At 46.9% G+C, this 23,252-nt stretch overlaps 2 protein-coding genes across 2 annotated transcripts; both read left to right on the top strand.

Moving 5' to 3' along the window:
- The first annotated feature begins 272 nt into the window (after positions 1-272).
- LOC119117434 (ras-related and estrogen-regulated growth inhibitor-like) lies at positions 273-13,348 on the top strand. The gene is made up of 7 exons (XM_037243704.1): positions 273-279; positions 391-453; positions 601-671; positions 2,249-2,384; positions 2,732-2,825; positions 2,922-2,993; positions 13,174-13,348. The coding sequence occupies exons 1-7, from the start codon at positions 273-275 to the stop codon at positions 13,280-13,282; spliced, it is 552 nt and encodes a 183-aa protein (XP_037099599.1). The 3' UTR covers positions 13,283-13,348.
- Positions 13,349-15,268: 1,920 nt separating this feature from the next.
- LOC119119665 (galactose-specific lectin nattectin-like) lies at positions 15,269-16,699 on the top strand. The gene is made up of 6 exons (XM_037246156.1): positions 15,269-15,427; positions 15,505-15,532; positions 15,605-15,690; positions 15,760-15,891; positions 16,246-16,351; positions 16,432-16,699. Exons 1-6 carry the CDS (start codon positions 15,365-15,367, stop codon positions 16,503-16,505), a joined length of 489 nt encoding a protein of 162 aa, XP_037102051.1. The 5' UTR covers positions 15,269-15,364; the 3' UTR covers positions 16,506-16,699.
- Positions 16,700-23,252: the final 6,553 nt, after the last annotated feature.

The raw sequence follows: 23,252 nt of genomic DNA, 5'->3' as shown, positions 1-23,252 counted from the left end.
GGCAAGCAACAGCAGGGGAAGAGCAGCTTTCCTCCTAGCTACAGTTGGTATTTTATTTTCCAAGTCAAGGTCAGTGTGAAGTCCTTTATCTCTACTTATGTTGATTTTCTCCGGTCATTACGTAGGGACAGTTTCTCAGAAGTGGGAAATGGTTAAGATCCTCATCCTGGGAACTCCGAACACAGGAAAGACAGAAAAATAAATAGAGTGTAAAATAAATCAGTTCAGTCTGTTGTGCTGCCTCTGATTAACGCTTTACAAAGTGGGAAAATATGATTGGTATTATTTACTCATCACAACGACTGAGGATGAGCACCAGTTTAAACTTCCTGAGATGTTGATTCTGTGATTTCTGAACAGAAGTGTGATCTGCCTGTTTTATTTCCGCAGCCTTGTGCGTTCGTTTCATGACCAAGCGGTTCATTGGTGAATATGACCACAAGAAGGGTAAGAGTTAACATTCAAGAATATAATATATATATATATATATTACATTCAAGAATATAATATATATATATATATATATATATATATATATATATATATAGTATATATAATATATTCTCCCCTCTCACGATAGTCATGTGTTCCACCACAGAGGTGACTACAGATGCTGTCGTCTGGTCGACCAGGAAGCTGTTGACCTTGAAATCTTGGATCCAGCTTTTAAGGTATATTTGTTGTTATTGTCACATCACCCAGAAACCCATTCCAAAGCCTTCACAACTTGTTACGTAAGCTCTTATTATTCAATTTCCAGTCAACACAAATGTTTTGATGAAGTCTCACTTGTTGTCTATTGCTGGAGAATTGGTGATTTAATCAAAAATGCTTGTTTCACTAGATTTTCATTTGTGTGTACTCATTTTAGGATTATTGTAGTGAAGGAATAGGGTCAAAAGACACAAAACCCGCATAGCCACAATAACAGATACGCTCACATCTCTTTGGATAAGCAGACAAGTATATTCATGGAGTCAACCAATAAAGAAGACATAACTAGACATTCTTTGATATAAGATAATAACAGAGGTTGCTACAACTTCACGATTCAATATGTATTTCTGTGCACTGCAAAATAAATGTCTTTTGATATGTTGCCTCAATAGCTTAATGACCCTTAAGGAACTGTGTAATGCATGCCTGATGTTTTCTCTCTAAATCATGGACACGGCCAGAGTCGTCTTGACCGTTCAGTACTTGATTATATCTTGTGTTTTGACTAAACGTCATATGTCGCCTAATGCGGGACGCCAGCTTTTCGATTACTACTGAACGCTCTGCACAGAGGGAAATGTTTTGCCTAACAAAGAAGAGATACGTGCGGAAGCATGATTAAACTAAGAATGTAATGATGTAAGCAAAGACATGGAGTATCAAAAGAACAAACTTTGCATCGTCAGGGAACATTAATAAATTGATGATGTCACAGCCAAAAGCTCACATAATTCCGTACAAAATGACAAAATTGAAAGAATGACGAATGGATGAGGTGCGACAGTGTAGGAATGGAGCAGAATGTTTACAGGAAGGTCACTTGGAGATAAAACCAGCAGGTGCCAGAGGGAGACAGCCAAGGACTCTGCCAAAGATGATCACCAAGGCCGAAAGACGGGATGGAAGACAACAGCCCCCACACACACACCGAATCGTCCAGAACCAGCACCCACTCCCATGGAATCAAACTCTACTGCGAACTCGCCCCACCCCAACGACTCATCACCCATCAAACTCGCCCCACACCGGCCTGTCCAACTGAATATAAGCTGACCAAAGAACCTTGAACGTTGCCTTTTCTGAATGGAGACTTTCTGCTCTTGAAAGGCCCAGCGCTGTATTGTACTTTCCTGAAAACAGAGCTTTCTTAACAAGAATTATGATTGAACTCAACCAACCTGTGTAAGTCTAATTTCTGCTTCAGTGTCTTTGCATTTTCCTAAATCTGAAGAAATTAAACGAGCATGCAGTGAGTAAATTGGATAACAGGTGATTGGCAATGGCTTTTGCCGTGAGGCGCAGATAGCGCTCCTTAAATTGTGGACCAAATCCAACAGTAGCATTTAATGAAAAAAAAATAACTCTTACAATTATATTAAATAAAAGCATTTAATGAACGGCCCACGTTTGCATAGCAATGTTGTATTTGTAGTTGTAGTATGCAATAGAAAATGTTGATTGTGAAAGGCAACTCATTCACATGAAGCGCTTTAAAGTAGACTTGTGGCATTGTGTGTGAGTGTGACAGGAGAACTGTGCGCCTTCTCTGGAGGCTTCCATCCGCTGGGCTGATGGCTTCTTGTTGCTCTATTCCATCACGCACCGCCAAAGTTTCTTGGAGGTCTCACGGCTCAAAAGACTCATTGACCAAACCAAAAGGAGTCTGGGTAAGAAAGGACTCGACTCTCAAACATGAGAGACCTCACACGAATTTGACAGCGACGTGGTTGCCTCAGAAGTAAGACATTGACTCCTGACTAACCCAGCTAAACACCAGAAGCAGCATTGTGTGTGTGATGCGCACAGGAACGGCGTGTTCACTGTTTGCTCTCTGTGTAACCCCTGGATGAAAGCCTGCCTATTGTCACCTTGACACACGTGCGCACACACTCCGTCACCAAATACTCCCAGTGTTGTGGAGATACATACAAGTGTTTATGCATACACGTGACATTACTCATTAAATTCTCTAACAAAGACATACAAGTGTCCTAACACTCCATTTGTGACTAAGCTGTCCCAGCAGTGCTGGTTGCCAATAAAGCAGACTTGGAAATTGGCAGGGAGGTGACAACAGAAGAAGGAGAGAGACTGGCCCTTGATTTAAGGTTTGTGTGTATATACAGTAAATGCTGATACATTATCCGTACATGGGCCACACAGTCTCAGGGCTGATGACCATAGTCACGTGTGCATGTGTGAAGGTGTGGTTTCAGGGAGCTGTCAGTGGCTGACACCGCGTTAGCTGTGGAAGCGGCAGTGTTTCAGCTCATCAGGTTGGTGAACCGCTTGCAGATGTCTACAAAATGGTTGGTTCTTTTCCATTAAAGAAAGAATATCTTGAATGGTCACTGAAATAACTCGATGTCATCTATAAATACTCTTTTTAAATACTCTCAGGCATGTTATCTAGCATTAATGCACGTAAAACTTTTTAAAGGCATTTAGATACAGCTTTAAGATAATACAAAGACAATATAGTGAGAATGTATGAGCAGTGTTAGAGTGGTGCTCACTCTAACTTATTTTGCAAGAACCACACGGGAGACAGTATGCCCTTTTAAACACCTGCAGGTGGAGAGTCATTCGTCGCTGTGCATACAGCGATGATCGAATGAGGTCTGACTCTGGCCTCTTGCAAGAGCATTTTTATTAAGAGAAACAGGGTGGGGGTGAGAGTGGACTGGATGGAGAGAAAGCCCTTGACCTCTAGTCAAAGCATAGCAGGGGGTGTTTTACGACGTTGTGTAGGATGGGACAAGCTAGGTTATTTATTACAGGTTACGTTCCAACATAAGCATAAAACTAATCTAGCTAGGTTATTTATTACAGGTTACATTCCAACATAATCATACGATCAAGATAATCTGGAAAACCCTGACAAGCAGCATTGTACAGTGAGCGTAACAGTGTGCTTTTCCCTCACTGTCTTAACAGTAAACAAATCTTGTGTCATCCAAACTAGCAAACTTAACATCTAAACTATAGATCAATAATTATTTCCAGAGATACACTACCGTTCAAATGTTTGGAGTCACTTAGAAATAGATGTCCTTCTTTTTAAAATCAAATCGTTATTTTTTCCCCTCCGTGAGTCGTCACCTTATCGTGGTGGAGGGGTTTGCGTGCCCCTATGATCCTAGGAGCCATGTTGTCTGGGGCTTCATGCCCCTGGTAGGGTCACCCATGGCAAACGGGTCCTAGGTGAGGGGCCAGACAAAGCACAGCTCACATTAGCCCCTTATGATGAACAACATAAATGGATCTCGTTTTCCCTCGCCCGGACGCGGGTCACCGGGGCCCCCCTCTGGAGCCAGGCCTGGAGGCGGGGCTCGAAGGCGAGCGTCTGGTGGCCGGGCCTTCGCCCATGGAGCCCGGCCGGGCACAGCCCGAAAAGGAAACGTGGGTCCCCCTTCCCATGGGCTCACCACCTGTGGGAGGGGCCAAAGGGGTCGGGTGCAGTGTAAGCTGGGCGGCGGCCAAAGGCAGGGACCTTGGCGGTCTGATCCCCGGCTGCAGAAGCTGGCTCTTGGGACATGGAATGTCACCTCTCTGGCTGGAAAGGAGCCCGAGCTGGTGTGCGAGGCAGAAAAGTTCCGACTAGATATAGTCGGACTTGCCTCCATGCACAGTTTGGGTTCTGGTACAAGCCCTCTCGAGAGGGGCTGGACTCTCTTCCACTCTGCAGTTGCCCAGGGTGAGAGGCGTCGAGCAGGTGTGGGTATACGTATTGCCCCCCATTGGGGTTCACCCCGGTGAACGAGAGGGTAGCCTCCCTCCGCCTTCGGGTGGGGGGACGGGTCCTGACTGTTGTTTGTGTCTATGCACCAAACGGCAGCTCAGAGTACCCACCCTTCTTGGAGTCCCTGGAGGAGGTGCTGGAGAGCGCTCCATCTGGGGACTCCATCGTTCTACTGGGTGACTTCAATGCTCACGTGGGCAATGACAGTGAGACCTGGAAGGGCGTGATTGGGAGAAACGGCCCCCCCGATCTGAACCCGAGCGGTGTTCTATTATTGGACTTCTGTGCTCGACACGGATTTTCTATAATGAACACCATGTTCAAACATAAGGGTGTCCATGTGTGCACTTGGCACCAGGACACCCTAGGCCGCAGTTCGATGATCGACTTTGTAGTCGTGTCATCGGATTTGCGGCCGCATGTTTTGGACACTCGGGCGAAGAGAGGGGCGGAGCTGTCAACTGATCACCACCTGGTGGTGGGTTGGCTCCGATGGTGGGGGAAGATGCCGGTCCGACCTAGCAGACCCAAACGCTCTGTGAGGGTCTGCTGGGAACGTCTGGCAGAATCCCCTGTCAGGAAGAGCTTCAACTCCCACCTCCGGCAGAGCTTTTCCCACGTCCTGGGGGAGGCGGGGGACATTGAGTCCGAGTGGACCTTGTTCCGCGCCTCCATTGTTGAGGCGGCCGACCGCAGCTGTGGCCGTAAGGTCATTGGTGCCTGTCGTGGCGGCAATCCCCGAACACGCTGGTGGACACCGGCAGTAAGGGATGCCGTCAAGCTGAAGAAGGAGTCCTATCGGGCCGTTTTGGCCAGCGGGACTCCGGAGGCAGCTGACAGGTACCGGATGGCCAAGCGGAACGCGGCTTCGGCGGTTGCTGAGGCAAAAACCCGGGCGTGGGAGGAGTTTGGCGAGGCCATGGAGAATGACTTCCGGACGGCTTCGAGGAAATTCTGGTCCACCATCCGGCGTCTCAGGAGGGGGAAGCAGTGCAACGTCAACACTGTTTACAGTGGGGATGGCGTGCTGCTGACCTCGACTCGGGACGTCGTGTGTCGGTGGGGAGAATACTTCGAAGACCTCCTCAATTCCACTTACACGCCTTCCATTGTGGAAGCAGGGCCTGGGGACTCTGAGGCGGACTCTCCAATCTCTGGGGTCGAAGTAACTGAGGTAGTTAAAAAACTCCTCGGTGGCAAGGCCCCGGGGGTGGATGAGTTCCGCCCGGAGTTCTGAAGGGCTCTGGATGTTGTGGGGCTGTCATGGCTGACACGCCTCTACAACATTGCGTGGACAGTGCCTCTGGATTGGCAGACTGGGGTGGTGGTTCCCCTCTTTAAGAAGGGGGACCGGAGGGTGTGTTCCAATTACAGGGGAATTACACTCCTCAGCCTCCCTGGTAAGGTCTATTCAGGGGTGCTGGAGAGGAGGGTCCGTGGGGAGGTCGAACCTCGGATTCAGGAGGAACAGTGTGGCTTTCGTCCTGGCCGTGGAACAGTGGACCAGCTCTTCACCCTCAGCAGGATCCTCGAGGGTGCATGGGAGTTCGCCCAACCAGTCCACATGTGTTTTGTGGACTTGGAGAAGGCGTTCGACCGTGTCCCTCGGGAGGTTCTGAGGGGGGTGCTTCGGGAGTACGGGGTACCGAGCCAGCTGATAAGGGCGGTTCGGTCCCTGTATCACCGATGCCAGAGTTTGGTCCGCATTTCCGGCAGTAAGTCGGATTCGTTCCCAGTGAGGGTTGGACTCCGCCAAGGCTGCCCTTTGTCACCAATTCTCTTCATAGGTTTTACGGACAAAATTTCTAGGCGCAGCCGAGGCGTTGAGGGGGTCCGGTTTGGGGACCTCAGCATCGAGTCTCTGCTTTTTGCAGACGACGTGGTGCTGTTGGCTTCTTCAGGCCGTGATCTCCAGCTCTCACTGGAGCGGTTCGCAGCCGAGTGTGAAGCGGTCGGGATGAGGGTCAGCACCTCCAAATCCGAGTCCATGGTCCTTGATCGGAAAAGGGTGGAATGCCCTCTCCGGATCGGGGATGAGATCCTGCCCCAAGTGGAGGAGTTTAAGTATCTTGGGGTCTTGTTCACGAGTGAGGGGAGGATGGAGCGCGAGATCGACAGGCGGATCGGTGCAGCGTCGGCAGTAATGCGGACTCTGTACCGGTCCGTCGTGGTAAAGAGAGAGCTGAGCCAAAAGGCAAAGCTCTCAATTTATCGGTCGATTTACGCTCCTACCCTCACCTATGGTCACGAGCTATGGGTCATGACCGAAAGAACGAGATCCCGGATACAAGCGGCCGAAATGAGTTTTCTCCGCAGGATGTCCGGGCTCTCCCTTAGAGATAGGGTGAGAAGCTCGGTCATCCGGGAGAGACTCGGAGTAGAGTCGCTACTCCTCCCCGTTGAGAGGAACCAGATGAGGTGGCTCGGGCATCTCATCAGGATGCCTCCTGGACGCCTCCCTGGGGAGGTGTTCCGGGCATGTCCCACCGGTAAGAGACGCCGGGGACGACCCAGGACGCGCTGGAGAGACTATGTCTCTCAGCTGGCCTGAGAACGCCTTGGAAGAAGATGGATGGATGGATGGATGGATGGATGGACAACATTAAACTAATCAGGAATACACTCTTTACATTGTTAATGTGGGAAAGGACTAGTCAAGCTGCAAACGTCTGTTTTTTTAATGCAACATCTACATAGGCCCATTTCCAGCAACCATCTCTCCATTGTTCTAATGGTCCATTGTGTTTGCTAATTGCGTTGGAAGGCTAATGGATGATTAGAAAACCCTTGTGCAATTATGTTAGTTTTCATGGAAAACACTAAACTGTCTCGGTGACCCCAAACTTTTGAACGGAAGTGTAGGTATTGTAAAATTAACCTATAGCTGTCTCTTTTGAGCAGGATTGCAGCAGTCGTTCAATAATGTTCAACAAAAACTAGGCTGTTCTTCTTTCAAATTTCCACTGTTCACAAACTAAACAAGTGTGCTACTATGTAGTGGTTGATTCAAGATTCAAGATTCAAGAGTTTTTTATTCGCCATGTTTGAGCGTGCCAAACAAGGAATTTGACTTCGGTAAAACACACCCTCTGTTCAACATTTAGGTGACTAACAACACTCAGGACATGTGAAAAATGGCAAAAACAGTGTAGACCTTCACAAAAGGTGTGAAGAGCAGGATGTTATTGCACAGTAATGACTCTGAGACTCTAAGAGTGGTGTGAGTTCATCAGAGCAACAGCCTGGGGGAAGAAGCTGTCTCTGTGTCTGCTGGTTTTGGCGTACCGAGCTCTATAACGCCGTCCGGAGGGGAGTAGTTCAAACAGACTGCAACCTGGGTGAGAAGGGTCTGTAGAGATGTTCGTTGCACGTTTCCTGGTCCTGGACAGGTACAAGTCTTGGATAGATGGGAGGTTGATTCCAATGATCTTTTCTGCAGTCCTGATTGTCCGTTGCAGTCTGTGCTTGTCTTGTTTGGAGGCTGATCCAAACCAGACAGTGATGGAGGTGCAGAGGACAGACTGGATGATGGCAGTGTAGAAGGTCTTCAGAAGCTCTCACGGCAGGTTGAACTTCTTGAGCTGTCTCAGGAAGTACAGCCTCTGCTGGGCCTTCTTCCGGACAGAGTCTATGTGGCCGGTCCATTTCAGGTCCCGAGAGATTGTGGTTCCCAGGAACTTGTGGAGAGAATAGTATTACTGCGGATAGTGAGGGGTAAAAGTGGTGAAGGGTCTCGCCTGAAGTCCACTGTCATCTCCACGGTCTTGAGCGGGTTCAGCTCCAGGTGGTTTTGGCTTCACCAGTGGACCAGCCGCTCCACCTCTTGTCTGTACGCAGTCTCATCACCGTCCTGGATCAGTCCGATGAGAGTGGTGTCGTCTGCGTACTTCAGGAGCTTCACAGGAGAGTCACCTGAGGAGAAATCATTGGTGTAGAGAGAGAAGAGCAGTGGGGAGAGGATGCACCCCTGAGGGGCTCCAGTATTGGTGGTCCGGGTGTCAGATGTGATGCCCCCCAGCCTCACACGCTGTCTCCTGTTGGTCAGGAAGCTGGTGATCCACTGACAGGTGGAGGCAGGCACCGCAAGCTGGATGAGCTTCTGTTGGAGGATGTCAGGAGCGATGGTGTTGAACGCCGAGCTGAAGTCCACGAACAGGATCCTGGCGTACGTTCCTGGGGTGTCCAGGTGGTGCAGGATGTAGTGCAGTCCCACGTTGACCGCATCATCCACTGACCTGTTTGCCCGGTAGGCAAACTGGAGGGGGTCAAGCAGGGGGCCCGTGACATCCTTCAGGTGGTTCAGCACTAACCTCTCGAAAGATTTCATGACCACAGATGTCAGTGCGACAGGTCTGTAGTCATTCAAACCTGTGATGGCGGGCTTCTTGGCCACTGCAACGATGGTGGAGCTCTTGAAGCACGAGGGCACCTCACACAGCTCCAGAGAGCGGTTGAAGATCCGTGCAAAGGTGGGGGCCAGCTGCTCAGCGCAGACTTTCAAGCAGGAAAGTGACACGCCGTCTGGGCCCGGTGCCTTCCTGGTCTTTTGTCTCCGGAACATCTGGCGCACTTCCTCCTCGTGGATCTGGAGTGCGGGCGCGGCCTCTGCAAGAGAGAGAGTGGGTGACAACGATGATAGAGGTGTGGACAGAGTAGTTGTGGGGAGAGGTGAGTATGTAGATTGTGCTGCAGGAAGTCCCGTTGTGTGGGAGGACTGATCAAACCTGCAGTAGAACCTGTTTAGCTGGTTAGCAAGCCTTGGGCTCTCCACAGGACGGGGGGTTCGTTTCTTGTACCCCGTGATGCTCTGCAGACCTTTCCACACTGTTGAGGGATCAGGATTGGCAGAGAGGTGTCTCTTCAGGTTCTCCCCGTAACACCTCCTGGCTTTGCTGACCTCTCGGTTCAGTGTGTTTCTGGTCTGCTTGAACAGGTCGCGGTCGCCGCTCCTGTAGGCCTCCTCCTTGACTTTGCGCAGCCTCCTGAGGTTCGGTGTAAACCAAGGTTTGTCGTTGTTGTACGTGCAGAAGGTCTTAGTCTGCACACACAGATCCTCACAAAAACTGATGTATGATGTGACAGTGTCAGTGAGTTCATGCAAGTCTGAAGTTGCAGCCTCGAAAACTCCCCAATCGGTGCAGTCAAAGCAGGCTTGGAGGTCCTGCCTTGACTCCACTGTCCACTTCCTCACAGTCCTCACCACAGGCTTAGAAGTTTTTAGTTTCTGCCTGTAGGCCGGGATCAGATGAACTAGACAGTGGTCCGAGAGTCCTAAAGCTGCACGAGCCGCAGAGTGGTATGCATCCTTGATCACGGTGTAGCAGTGGTCCAGAGTCTGTACCCCTCTGGTGGGACACGTTACGTGCTGTCTGTATCTGGGGAGTTCGTGTGCGAGGTTCGCCCTGTTAAGATCACCCAGAACAATGATTAGTGAATTTGGTAGAAGTTTCTCCATGTCTGTTACCTGGTCAGCCAGCATCTGCGTGGCTTCACTCGCACGTGCATGTGGTGGAATGTAAACAGCCGCCATGACGATTGAGGAGAACTCCCGTGGTGAATAGAACGGCCGGCAGTTCATGAAAAGTGTTTCTAGGAGAGGGCTGCAAAACTCTTTCAACACCGTGACATCAGTACACCAACGTTCATTAATGTAGAAACAGAGACCACCTCCCTTCGATTTTCCGGAGAGCTTCGCGCTGTGATCTGCACGAGTTAGCCTATACCCCGCTAGCTCCACGGCGTGGTGGGGGGTTCGTTCGCTGAGCCACGTTTCCACAAAGCACAGCGCGGCGGATCTGCTGAAGTCCGTGTTCCTTGAAGTGAGGAGCAGCAGTTCGTCCATCTTGTTCGCCAGGGAGCGGACATTCGCCAGATGAATTGACGGTAGGGCAGAACGGAACCCTCTCTGCCTCAGCCTTACGAGTGCTCCGGCTCGTTTTCCGCGCCGCCGTCGCCGCGCTAGCTTGTATAGCACCGCCGCTCCGGCTAGGATCTCAGAAAAACAGTCTGAATCGGAGAGAACAGGAGAGAAAATACCAGAAGAAGACTGTCCGATGTTTAACAGCGCTTCTCTGGTAAAAGTGATCCGGGATGGACAGCAGAGGACACAGAAAACACACAAAATAAGACAAAGAAACAGAGAGCGACTCACCGTGGCTGCCATCCGCGGCGCCATCATATGATCACTACAAGCTGTGAAAAAGCGTGATTGTGAACCTGTCTGGAACCCACGATGGAGGGGGTTTCACTATAGTATGAAATACCGTATTTATTCAAATTATCACCCAAGGCGATAATTAAGTCAAGTCAAGTCAAGTTTATTTGTATAGCCCTAAATCACAAGCAGTCTCAAAGGGCTTCACATAGACAAGAATTGACAATTATTCTCAAAGCATCCCCTGATCTTAAGCTTTTTATTAGAGAAGGTTTATGTCCAACAGGGGGGGTGGGTGATTAATAGAGAACACTTTTTGTCCAATCGCCAAGGGGCACTGAAATGGGCGATAATATGTACATTTTCCTTATGTAGTATGCAATACCTGCATCTCACTGGTGTTCTTAACACTAGAACAGCGGCTGTTCTGATCTACCTCTAAGAGCGGGGTGCGTCAATTGACGCTCCATCGATGCGACACGTTACCGTCGCACATCACATGTTGCGGACATCATGTTATCGCGATCGTCTTGTTCGAGCGCACGCCCCGATAACATAATTGTGTGAGGATATTGTAGCGGAGTGACGAGTGTAATTGTATCATAGTTTATGGAGAAAACCAATTTCAAAGGGACATTCGACGTGCTGTCAAATCAGTCATATTTAAACTTGCGCAATGACGTCGGCATGCGGTCGTGGAGGAAAAGTTTTGGGGGGAATTTTTAACAGAAGGTGCATGGTGGTGGCGCCCAGTGGCGTAGCCAGGAATTTTTCCAGTAGGGGCGCGCGCCCACAGGAAAAAAAATCGAACATAACCCACGCCGTTCGCTGATCGCTAAAACAACATCCGGGTCCGGGAGGCAAACGGTGAATGGATAACATCGCGCACATAGAATAGCGCAAGCACATTCGCGCAAGACCGAAAGAAAAAAACGGCATGAAAATGAAGAATCGAAAAAGCTCGATTTTTTTCAACCGGGGCGCAGGGAGTCCTAACCGGGGCGCCGCCCCGGCTCGCCCCGGCTTGGCTACGCCACTGGTGGCGCCTGATCTATCTTTACGTTTTCTACATTCAGACGGCGCTCGTCAGGGCGCTTGGAGCCTAACGAACGTCGCCATATTCAATCTTCAGTCTTTTGAGACACTCTGCCTTTTGGGAGGGACAGCACTGACACCCCCCCACTCCCCCACCACCACCACCTCCCTCCCCAATGTAATCCGATCGGTTTACGTATCCAAAGTGAGGAAGAGGAGTCATTAGGAACCTGAGGCAGAGGGCCCGTGCCTTCCACGTACCCACAACCACGTTCGGCAGTCAAAGAATGTCCCTGGCCAGAATTCAAGCCGGGAATTCTTTTCTCGATCGTGACAACAAACACAAAGAAAGTAGTTTGCTGATGTCAAAAGACGATGAACCGCTTTGGGTGTGACAGAAGATTGTCACGTAGGAAAAGTTTTGGTGGGAATTTTTAACAGAAGGTGCATGGTGGTGGCGCCTGATCTATCCTTACGCTTTCTACATTCAGACGGCGCTCGTCAGGGCGCTTGGAGCCTAACGAACGTCGCCATATTCAATCTTCAGTCTTTTGAGACACTCTGCCTTTTTGGAAGGGGCAGCACTGACACCCCCCTACACCCCCCCCTCCCCCACCACCACCTCCCTCCCCAATGTAATCCGATCGGTTTACGTATCCAAAATGAGGAAGAGGAGTCATTAGGAACCTGAGGCAGAGGGCCCGTGCCCTCCACGTCCCCACAACCACGTTCGGCAGTCAAAGAATGTCCCTGGCCAGAATTCAAGCCAGGAATTCTTTTCTCGATCGTGACAACAAACACAAACAAAGTAGTTTGCTGATGTCAAAAGACGATGAACTGCTTTGGGTGTGACAGAAGATTGTCACGTCGGAAAAGTTTTGGTGGGAATTTTTAACAGCATGGGCGATAATTTGAGGTAATGTTTTTTATTTATGTCATCGCTAACACTCACTGGGCGATTATTAGAATATGGGCGATAATTAGAATAAATACGGTAAAAATACTGACATTTAAAATATGAGATTTTCATATTTACTTCGTTTTTACGGTCAAACAGAATCGTGTTTAAGATGTTCTAAACAAAAAATATTGCACTTCACTTTTGTAACTCACAATGTGACTCCTGCACCTGTCGACAAGTATTTTTGGCACATTCCACGAGAACTAACTCTGAGCAGCATTTTTCAGCTCCTTCCACATAACTTGAATAGGATTTGGATCAGGACACTTGACAATGTCCATTATTTTGTTTTTATGCATTCTTGAGTGTTTTTGATTGTTGGAAGACTCATGATATCATATCATGAAATCTCGAGGTTTTCTTGAGCCAAATGTGTGGCCCAGTAACTTGGTTTCAATTCAGTCCTCCGAAGGGATAATGCCACAAACACCTGAAAACAACAAAATGAACCATTATTATTATTGGACCACAAAAAATAAAGCAATGCCTGATTTTCAACAGATTTTTAGTACAGGAAGCGACCACTACTCGCGCTAAGTTTTTCTTGCCACCCATGTGTGACAGGCAAGTCCTGGATCAGCAGCGGCTTCTGCCTGACCGCCGTTCCTACATGCTGACTGTGCGCCATGCTCTCACCAAGAAACTGACCCGATCAAAAACAATGCAGTGGTGACTTTGACACACTCATCAGATTATCGAGAGGCACTTGAGTCTGTATTAAATCGACATGTAAATTACAGATTTGGTTTCTTCTCAATACGAAAAAATTCATTGGAGTTGCAACGTGATTGGCAAGGACTGCCTAGATCTGAGTGGGATTCAGAGTAAAGCTTCAATGTCAAGTTTCTCTTCTATTCTAGAAGGCCGGGTTGAGTCAAAACCAACAATTTGAGAAAGAAAAATGGTTTTGTAAGTGTATCTGAATTTGTATTTCCTAGCGCTGGAGTCAGGCCAAAGCCTTGCAGCTTCAAAAGCAACACTTTTGCGGTGACCCCAAAAATAGCAACCATTGCATTGGCAAACAGTGAAAAGCATTATAAATGTTAGAAAAATGTATATATATATGTTATCATGCGTTCTCTAATCAATGCTTCACCGCAGTATTACTGCAATATATGCTTGCTGTTTGGCCTTGCTGTTTTTATGATGTACCACAGAAGAGAAAAGTTACGGCTGGGTCAGGAGAGAGGTTACAGCTGGGTCAGACAGGACCAGCTGACAACTCAGCAAAAAGAAGACATCTACCGAGACAGTTCCTTTCTAACAAAGACCACTTTGTTAAACAACATGCCTCATTGCTGTCTTGCACCTCAGATGAACCTACAAGTGACCATCATTGTCAGGGTTTTCCAAACTATCTTAATCGTAGGATTATGTCGGAATGTATGTATCCAGTAATAAATAACCTAGCTTGTCCCATTCTACACAATGTCGTAAAGCATCCCTTGCTATGTTTTGACTAGAGGTCAAAGGTTTTCTTCTCTATCCAGGCCACTTAAATTCCTCTTCCCACATGTTCTTATCAGTATGTAAACACCTAGTGATTTCTTCCTTACGAGGCAAAGCCCACATGCGTTCCCCCTCCTCTTTTAGGGGCTTTTGTCTCACGATTTGTGGGTAGGGCAAATCCCAATAAAAAGAGCGGGAGTGCATACAGATATTGAGTGTAGTGAGATTGTTGTGAAGCTATCTGTACTGCACTCCTCGCGAGAAAAGACTTAATATTCTGTCTCACTTGTGGTTTGTTTGCTGTTGCTCTTCTCTTGAAATTTGTTCGGTCAGCGAAAAAACCTAACAATAAACACCTTAGATTAGTCAATCATTTATAATAATTGTTTTTATTTATAATAAATAACAGGCGGCTCGGTGGCGCACTGGGTAGCACGTCCGCCTCACAGTTAGGAGGGTGCGGGTTTGATTCCACCTCCGGCCCTCCCTGTGCGGAGTTTGCATGTTCTCCCCGGGCCCGTGTGGGTTTTCTCCGGGCACTCCGGTTTCCTCCCCCATGCTTGGTAGGCCGATTGAAGACTCCAAATTGTCCCTAGGTGTGAGTGCGAGTGCGAATGGTTGTCTCTGTGTGCCCTGCGATCAGCTGGCAACCGATTCAGGGTGTCCCACGCCTACTGCCCGATGACTGCTGGGATAGGCTCCAGCACGCCCGCGACCCCCGTGGGGACTAAGCGGTTCGGAAAATGGATGGATGGATAAATAACACGCTCCCACGTGGAATTGTGAAAAATATGAAAAGGAATGTTGAACACAATGTGGCCCAACGACAGCGATAAACGGCTTCGGTTGCCAGAGAGGATGGCACGAGCCCAAAGACGCTTCAGCTCCATTTGCATGCATTAAAGTTAAGAAATGTATTGCCTACGAATGGATCTTGACAGCCGATAATTACTAATGCACGCACATCATGACGGAAACTCTCTGGCACGGGAAGAGAATATGCAGCAGGGCGTGTGTCCGTGCAGGTGGTGCCAGCAAATGAGCTCGGTGACATCGGCCTCTACCAGGCTGACGGACGGGCAGAGTGGGAATCCAGCAGCCCCACCTAACCCTAACTGCTTTGGGTGTGACAGCAGTCACAGAAGGTGACTACAATTGTCATGTAGATTGGGGCGTTATTTGATGGCATATTTGCTATTCATTCCAAACTGGTGTTGGCGGCTTATATAAGGGCGAGTCGCCGTCGTTGCTATCAAGCGTCACCGCTGCAAGCAAAAAAGTTGAAAGCGCTCAAGTGATTGCACAGATGGCCTTTCACCTGCAAACCTTGTTCCTCCTCTGCGGCCTCGCCGGACTCTGGACCGGAGCTGTAAGTGGCCGTCTTCCACGTACGCTCGCTGGTCTTTCCTTGTCTGCTTTCAAGCACCTACTTCTCCTTCTTCACAGTGGTCCAAAGCCGTGGAGAAAGTAAAAGGTTGGCGGCTCACTTGCACTTGTTGAACATTTGATGGGTTGCTAGACAGACGCAATTGTTTTTGTGTTGCAGGCAACGGGTGCCCCAAAGACTGGACTCGCTTGGAGTGCAACTGTTACATCTACCAGGACGAGGCCAGGAACTTTGCAGATGCCGAGGTGGGCGGGGGGATGGGGTGGGGGTTTAGGTTTAGGCGTAATTAAGTCGCTTTCCTTCCTTCCCAACAGAGCGTCTGCAACATTCTGGGTGGGAACCTGGTGTCCATCCACAACGCCCTGGAGAATTTCTTCATTCATCAACTGATTCTAGCAGACGACAGCCCGAACGACGCCTGGATTGGACTCCATAATGCCATTAATGTGAGTTCATTCTCACTGATTCATGACAAGTGTGCCACATGGAAAAGGAATTTGTCCTTCAGACTTTGTCTTGTCCTAAACTTGGAGGCCATCCAGTCGTCTCTTTCCTGACGGCTGGAGAGGCGGGGTACATACTGACCCGCTAGCCATTTGCATTCACACCTGGCGATGATGGAGAATAGCTCGCCATGAATGTTTTTCAAAGGTGGGAGGAATCCAGAGGAGCATGGCGAGGAGGAGCAAAGCCCACACAGGAAGGCCAGAGACCAGATTCAAACCCACAACCTCAGAACAACAAATTCATAGCGCATGGTCAATTGGTGTGCAAAACCTACGCAATGTGCTGTTTTCCAGGAAGACGACGACTTCATTTGGACCGACGGCACACTGGAAGATTTCCGAGCTTTCACCGGCTCAGAGCCCGACGACACCGGCAACTGCATCCAGATCAATCAAAGCGGTGAGTCACAAAAATAGCATTGGGGTGAGATGAGGCTGGGTTGCTGCCGGCTGCCGCATTTCAATACCAATTTTTTCCAGATGGATGTTGGGAGGACATGCTCTGCACGGATGAATTTCCGTACGTTTGCATAAGAGAGACATCCGTGTGGTGAGTGCTGGCGGCCCCACCTCGCAGGTTTCGCCTCACCTCGCCTCATCTCGCCGGCTTCTGCGCTGCCCGAGAGCAAACGTTAGCCGTGTCTTTGATTTTCCAGCTTGGCTTCTTTTCTCTTTCATTTTGTTTTTCCCCAAAAAGTACAGCAAAAAGCAACTTTCTAATAAAACAAGGAACCTGTCTGCATTCAAATGGGAACGTTTGTGTATTACCGTAGATTTCGAACTATAAGCCGTGACTTTTTTCTCAAATTTTGAACCCTTCGGTTTATAGTCCGGTGCGGTTGAATCGAACCCGCACCCTCCTAACTGTGAGGCGGACATGCTACCCAGTGCACCACCGAGCCGCCTGGTCAAATATTTGAACAACAAAAAAAAAAAAGATATTAAAAGTGAAGATCATTTGCAATTCTAGTAATGACACAGGAATTTGACGCACCATTTGTCTTGGCGGGCCACATAAAATGATGTGGCGGGCCGTTTCTGGCCCCCGGGCCTTGAGTTTGATACCTGTGCCTGAGGGAGAGAAAGCCGCTGTAAAAAGGACGCTGTGGTAGGTGTCAGACCTACGTGTGTCATTACTAGAATTGCAAATTATCTTCACTTTTAATCATATCTTTTTTTTTTGTGGAAATATTTGACCAGTTTTTACTCGACTGATTTGAAAAAGGATTTATTTGTCCATCACACACACACTGCCGACTTATCAGAACGGACACAATGAACGTGGCAGGCGACCTTACTCAGCGGGCCTCTAATCTCTGCCAGGGGATGAGATGCGAAGATCCGCTGTCAGGTCCTTGCTCGGGATTTGCCATTCTCCTCCATCTCATCTCCTTTCCTGTCGCACTTTGGCATTGTCAGCTTGTGTGTGTGTGTGTGTGTGCGTGTGTGTGTGCGTGTGTGTGTGTGTGTGTGTGTGTGTGTGTGTGTGTGTGTGTGTGTGTGTGTGTGTGTGTGTGAGTGACCAAATAAAAAAAGAGTCGCACAGGTAGTGAATAGCAGGAGCGCAAAGGACCTATATATATATATATATATATATATTACTTCAAAGTAAGTCAACAATGAATGTGTACAATTTTATTTAAAATGTTTTCTATATTGTGCTCCTGAGTTAATGTTGCTGATTACTTTGAATTGAATATTATTTATTGCTGTTATTTAATTTAATATTATGTATGTTTATTATTATTTTGTTGTATTTTTTTCACCATAAAATGGCAGTTGGTCAAGAATGTTTATAGTTTGAAAAATTATTTATTTTTTAATTTCAGGCAAAGTGATGCACTGTTCTGTTACAGACTAAAAAACAATGTTAATAATAAAGTTATTCTTGATTGTAAGTTGATCTTTCTTTTTTATTTCTTTTTTGTTTTTCTTTAATGTTAATAACATTGGGGGGGAGGGGGTGCGAAATATTTTCTTCTCCATGGGGGGGCATCACAGAAAATGATTGAGAAGCACTGGTCTAACAGAATATGTACACATTGCTGTTTCTCCCACTTCAGTGTTCAAAAAATGTCATTCGACCAAATCCATTGAGAGTTCATTTTAAAAATGTGCCTTTTGTTTTTAAATTTAGCAGCAAAAAAAATTCAACCTCCGAATTTTGTTCGACAACCGAAGCAAAAAACAAAAACAAAAAACCATCTAGATTTTTTGTTTGAATTCCGATTCGCACCACATAGTAAAATATACGTGGGGGGGGGGGGGAAAGATCAATCATCAAAGGATTATCAAGAGAAAGTTTAATGAATAAGGGAAAAAAGAACGTAAAACACAACTTCATCGAACAATCATTAACTCAACAACACACAATCGTAGCTAACCCTATGCTTATGGGTACTCCTTATGTTAACAGATGTAAGGCATTTTATGACAGCAAAGCAAAACATCCTAAAATGATCCAAAAGTGAGTGAGTGGATTTACTATGTCACGTCAGTCTAAATGTGGAACTGCAACAGCGCCAAACTGCCCTTTAATAAGAGTTCATTTGAGGAACTAACTTCCAACTAAGCGTTTGTCAGGTCTCTCTCGTGTCAAGCTCCTGGTGAAATTCGGAATTGCACTTGAGCCAATTTGCCCGGGCCAAATCCGACACACATTTGCGCACCGCCATCTTACTTGACGAGCGCTGCACAAATGGGTGACGTCGGGCAGCACCAACGTGATCCCACGGGGATGCCGTTCCCAGGCTCCGCCGGCTGACCGCTCACTTTCTGGGCCGGATCTTCATCTCCACGAATCTCAGGCAGGTATGCCATGATGACGCCAAATGATCCCAGACTGCATTGCTACCGTCGCAGGTGCCGGTTGCCTTGTACAGCCCGTTCAGGTTGGACCAGTGACAGCCTTTGTACCACCAAGCGCCCTTCCAGAGATTGGCGCAATTTTCAATCGTTGCCTTGTCTTGGTCGCGGTCTTTGGTGGTGAACTTCATCCCAGAATGCTGGGTGAGCATATCGCCAGCAAAGCACACAAACTTGCTTTTGAGCACACGCAGGCGGCGCAGGCTCTCGAGTGTGCCCCCCCATTTTATCAACAATGTTCTGTTTGGTCTACAGTGTCCAGAGAAGGAGTTTCTTCTCAGGGTGTCTTACATGGGAATATACAATGAAACCGTGACTGATTTGCTAGTAGATAGCTGGAAAAGAAAACCTCTGGAAGTCCGAGGGAGTTCAAATGTAAGTTGTCTTTTATTTATTTTACATGTCACCTTTGTGACACTCAATGATATTATATTCTTGGAAATTGGGGGCTGATCATGTCATTTTCTGCTGGTACCAGGTGGTAAAGAGCAAAGCTTTAAAATGTATTTATTTTCAAGGTCAAAAAGGTACAACATAATCCTTTAGCATGCATTTTGCTATTTTTTATCTGATTTTGAGACAGTCCCATCGATGAAGGCAACAATCCCTAGACACTTGTTAGCTTTTCATTTGTAATTTTGAATCTTCATATTTCTTATCGACACTGTGCAGAAAACCGTCTATGTTGCTGACCTGACTGAGGAACTGGTGACCTCCTCTGCGCAAGCACTGGCTTGGATTCACAAAGGAGAAAGTCTAGTTCCACACATCCTCAACAGCTAAACGGCTAAAGTGTCATGCTGAATGATGCTCCACTACATCCATAAAGTTGCTGTTATAGGACCTGATGAGACATCCAGAACTGACTGGAACACTTTAGTTAGAAGGGCTTGTTTGGTTTTGGGGACTAACTTCACATGATTTAACTATGCAGGTCTTGAGTCTGTCATTTATGTTGTCTGTATGATGTTGGTAAGTTATTTGTGGTTTTAATTCCAGGTGACAGGCTCTCAGGCTCTTGTTGATGGTGTGCTGCTTGAACCAGCCAGAACTTTGCAGGACTCTTACCCTGATGATAGCATCAAACAAGATGCCAGCCTACAGGTAACATTCAGTTAGACCAGTGGTTCCCAAACTTTTGCAGGCTGGCGCCCCCTTTGGCTCCCCAGTGAATTCCTAGCGCCCCCCCACCCCCAAGGCATTTATATAAATAAATAATACATTTATATAAATAAATAAATAATACATTTATAATATCATTACCATTACGTTGAATTAGTGGGAGCACTGAGTTTGTTTCTCAGAAACGAGCCGGTCCCATCTAGACGTAATCGGAGACAATGACACCCGAAGTGATTTAAGGTTTGTCTTTTATTGCAGGATGCTTGGTCTCCATGTGTTGAAGCAGTTTTGAATGCTTCACTGCCTGGTTAGTTAGCCTGTCGCCACATATTAGCTTTGCGGGCTCGACTAGGGAAACATGTCACGTGACCGGGACGAGTGTCTTGACCTGAATTAATTGATCGTCGATAAAAAAAAAAATTCTGTGCGGCTTGGCGGCCCGGTACCAAGTGACCCACGGACCGGTACCGGTCCGCGGCCCGGTGGTTGGGGACCACTGCCCTAACCAGCTCAACACAACACGGCGCGTTCTGGCGAGTCCCCAATTTCATGTTGACTTGAACTCAAGATGATGTTGACCGCCAGAATGCGGTTTTTATTATAAGATAAAATTCTGAACATTACAAGCTTGAAATTACAAACCTGAGCTTTTGCTTTTGTAGTCTATGCTGTCGGATCTGACTGGGCCAGAGCGGCGTGTTGTGTACAAATCGACTGCCGCCCCCCTACCGCCCCCCTACCGCCCCTTTCTTCCTCACCGCCCCCCCAGATCTTTCCACCGCCCCCAGGGGGGCGGTACCGCCCACTTTGGGAACCACTGTGTTAGATAAACTCCACTAAAGTCGTCGTCAAAGGGTGTATGTACATCAGCAAATACGATTATATCTGCATGACATTACATAAACATTACATCATGTTTTACAAATAACCCCAGTGTATTATTATTATTATTATTACCGTTTTTTCCCATGTATAATGCGCCCCCATGTATAATACGCACCCTAAAAATGGCATGTCGATGCTGGAAAAAAGCCTGTACCCATGTATAATACGCACCCAAATTTTGACTCCTACTTAAGTCCGTAAACGTAAAATTATTTCAGAAAAAAGATCATCTTTGGGAACAACCGGTTGTTATTCTGCCGGTCAGTATCACTGCGCATGCGCTAGCAAACTCGATAGCGAAGAAATGTTTCGGATTTGTGTAGGGTACATTGTGACAGCAAACGAGCAGGTGATCGAGCAAGCGTCTGATACGAGAGCATTGTGTTCGTATGGAGCGTGTTTGAAGTGAACAGCAGAGAAGAAAGGAACAAGGCAAAGTGTTGTGAAATAAAATATTACCTGTAATACGCATTTAGGTAGAGAACTGAACTCTCGCTCTTTCTATAGCTGACGTGTCAAAAAAAAAAAAAAAAAAAAAAAAAAAAAAAAAAAAGAAGAATTGTACCCATGTATAATGCGCACCCCAGATTTTAGGACAATAAATTAGTTAAATTTTGCACATTATACATGGCAAAAAACGGTATTATTATACCGATAAAATAGTAACATGCCTTACCTTTAACCATCTCGAAACAACTTTTGACGCACTCCGACTCCGCTGATCAGAGCTCATGCGCTGGCTTGTCTTCTCAAAATGATCGATGGTCATCCGTCCAAAACTAACTTCAAACTCGGCGGAGAAAAGACCACGCCTATGGGGTCACGTGCCGCGAGAACACTCTGCTAAAGCTAATGATTTGTGACGACGCTTTAATGACTTGACCTCAGCTCAAACTATTGTATGTTAAATTAGGTGTACCAACACCTTGTCTTTCTCCTTCAGATGTCTTTTTCAACAAAGCTACATGCAGACAACTCGGAGCCAATAAATGTTGACTCTCCTGACTCAACTAGCGGAGGCTCCACAAGCTATTGTATGTCAAATTAGGTGCAGCAACACCTTGACTATCTCCTTCAGAACAAAACTCCCCCCTTGACCCCTAGACGCACTGGTTGATAGCAAATCTAGCTCAGATGTATCACTTCTTTGGTTTGTTTCACAAAAAATGGCTGCAAATCTATTTCATCAATGTTTGTTAGAAAATCTGACTCCGCATCCGGCTGATATAATACAGGCCCCATACATGCCCATACATGTCCCCAACCAAAATGGCGCCACCAAACCAAAATGGCGACAGCCCCCCCTCTTGACTGGCGCTATCTTGGCACCCGCCAGACTGGCGCCTAGCTCATTTGCATATACATTTGCATACAATAGACATCAAAGGCTTATGCATTGTTAATTGTTGGCCCGTTGAACTCTTGTTTTGTTAAATAAAGAGCCGTTTACCAAACCCACGTCTTTCCTTGTACTTTGTTAACGCTACAATATAGTTATATACTAGATCTGTGAAATAACGACGAGGCTGACGTCAGGGCGCACGCGCGGCGTTGTTGACAAAGGACGAGGAATTTGATCGATGGATTTAATGATTTAGAGTGACACAGATGGTTTGATAATATTATTGCTTATATAATAGTTATTTGATATATAATTTATATATCGTTATATGGGCCTGTGGAATATTTTGAAGTGCAAGCGCCGTCAGCGGCGCGCACCCATTGTTGACAAAGGACGATCGATGGATTTAATGAATTGGAGTGACACAGATGGTTTTATAAACGTGTTATTTATGTAATAGTTTTTTGAATAACTCTGAATGTTACGTCAGGCCCGTTCTCAGCTCTTCGTTTGTGTTAATGTCACGTTAGCATACCTATCGTTTAGCCTGTTGTTGCTCGTTCATGTCTGTTCTTGGTGTTGGATTTTGTCGAATAAATTTCCCCCAAAATGCGACTTATACCCCGGAGCGACTTATATATGTTTTTTTTCACGTTATTGTGCATTTTATGGCCAATGCGACCTATATTCCGGAGCGGCTTTTAGTCCGAAAAATACGGTATTTATTCCTACCAAAATTGCCTAATAACAGCAAGAAGCCAATTCTCTATGCGGAGCTTTGGGTCACATCCGTCCCTATCTGCAAAGGTAGCGATGCAGAGTGACAAAGAACACATTTCTCTGACCCAGACTTTATACAAGACATTTCACCAAAAAAGGTGGGCTTTGCAGTTTGTGTGTATATGTGTTCTATGTTGTTGGCCGCCACGTTAATTGTGTTTGAGGTTGGTCCTGCACATTATTTATTGACTGTAACTAAAAAATAAAATGTATTTTAAATTTAAATGATAAAAGAATACAATTTAAAATATAATTACTTAAATTAATTAATGTATATACTATAGGTCATCAAATCAGTGTCAGTTGA

The sequence above is a fragment of the Syngnathus acus genome, chromosome 2 (assembly GCF_901709675.1).
Source record: "Syngnathus acus chromosome 2, fSynAcu1.2, whole genome shotgun sequence".
Classification (NCBI taxonomy): Eukaryota; Metazoa; Chordata; class Actinopteri; order Syngnathiformes; family Syngnathidae; genus Syngnathus; species Syngnathus acus.
This window is presented reverse-complemented; position numbering and strand designations above follow the sequence as displayed.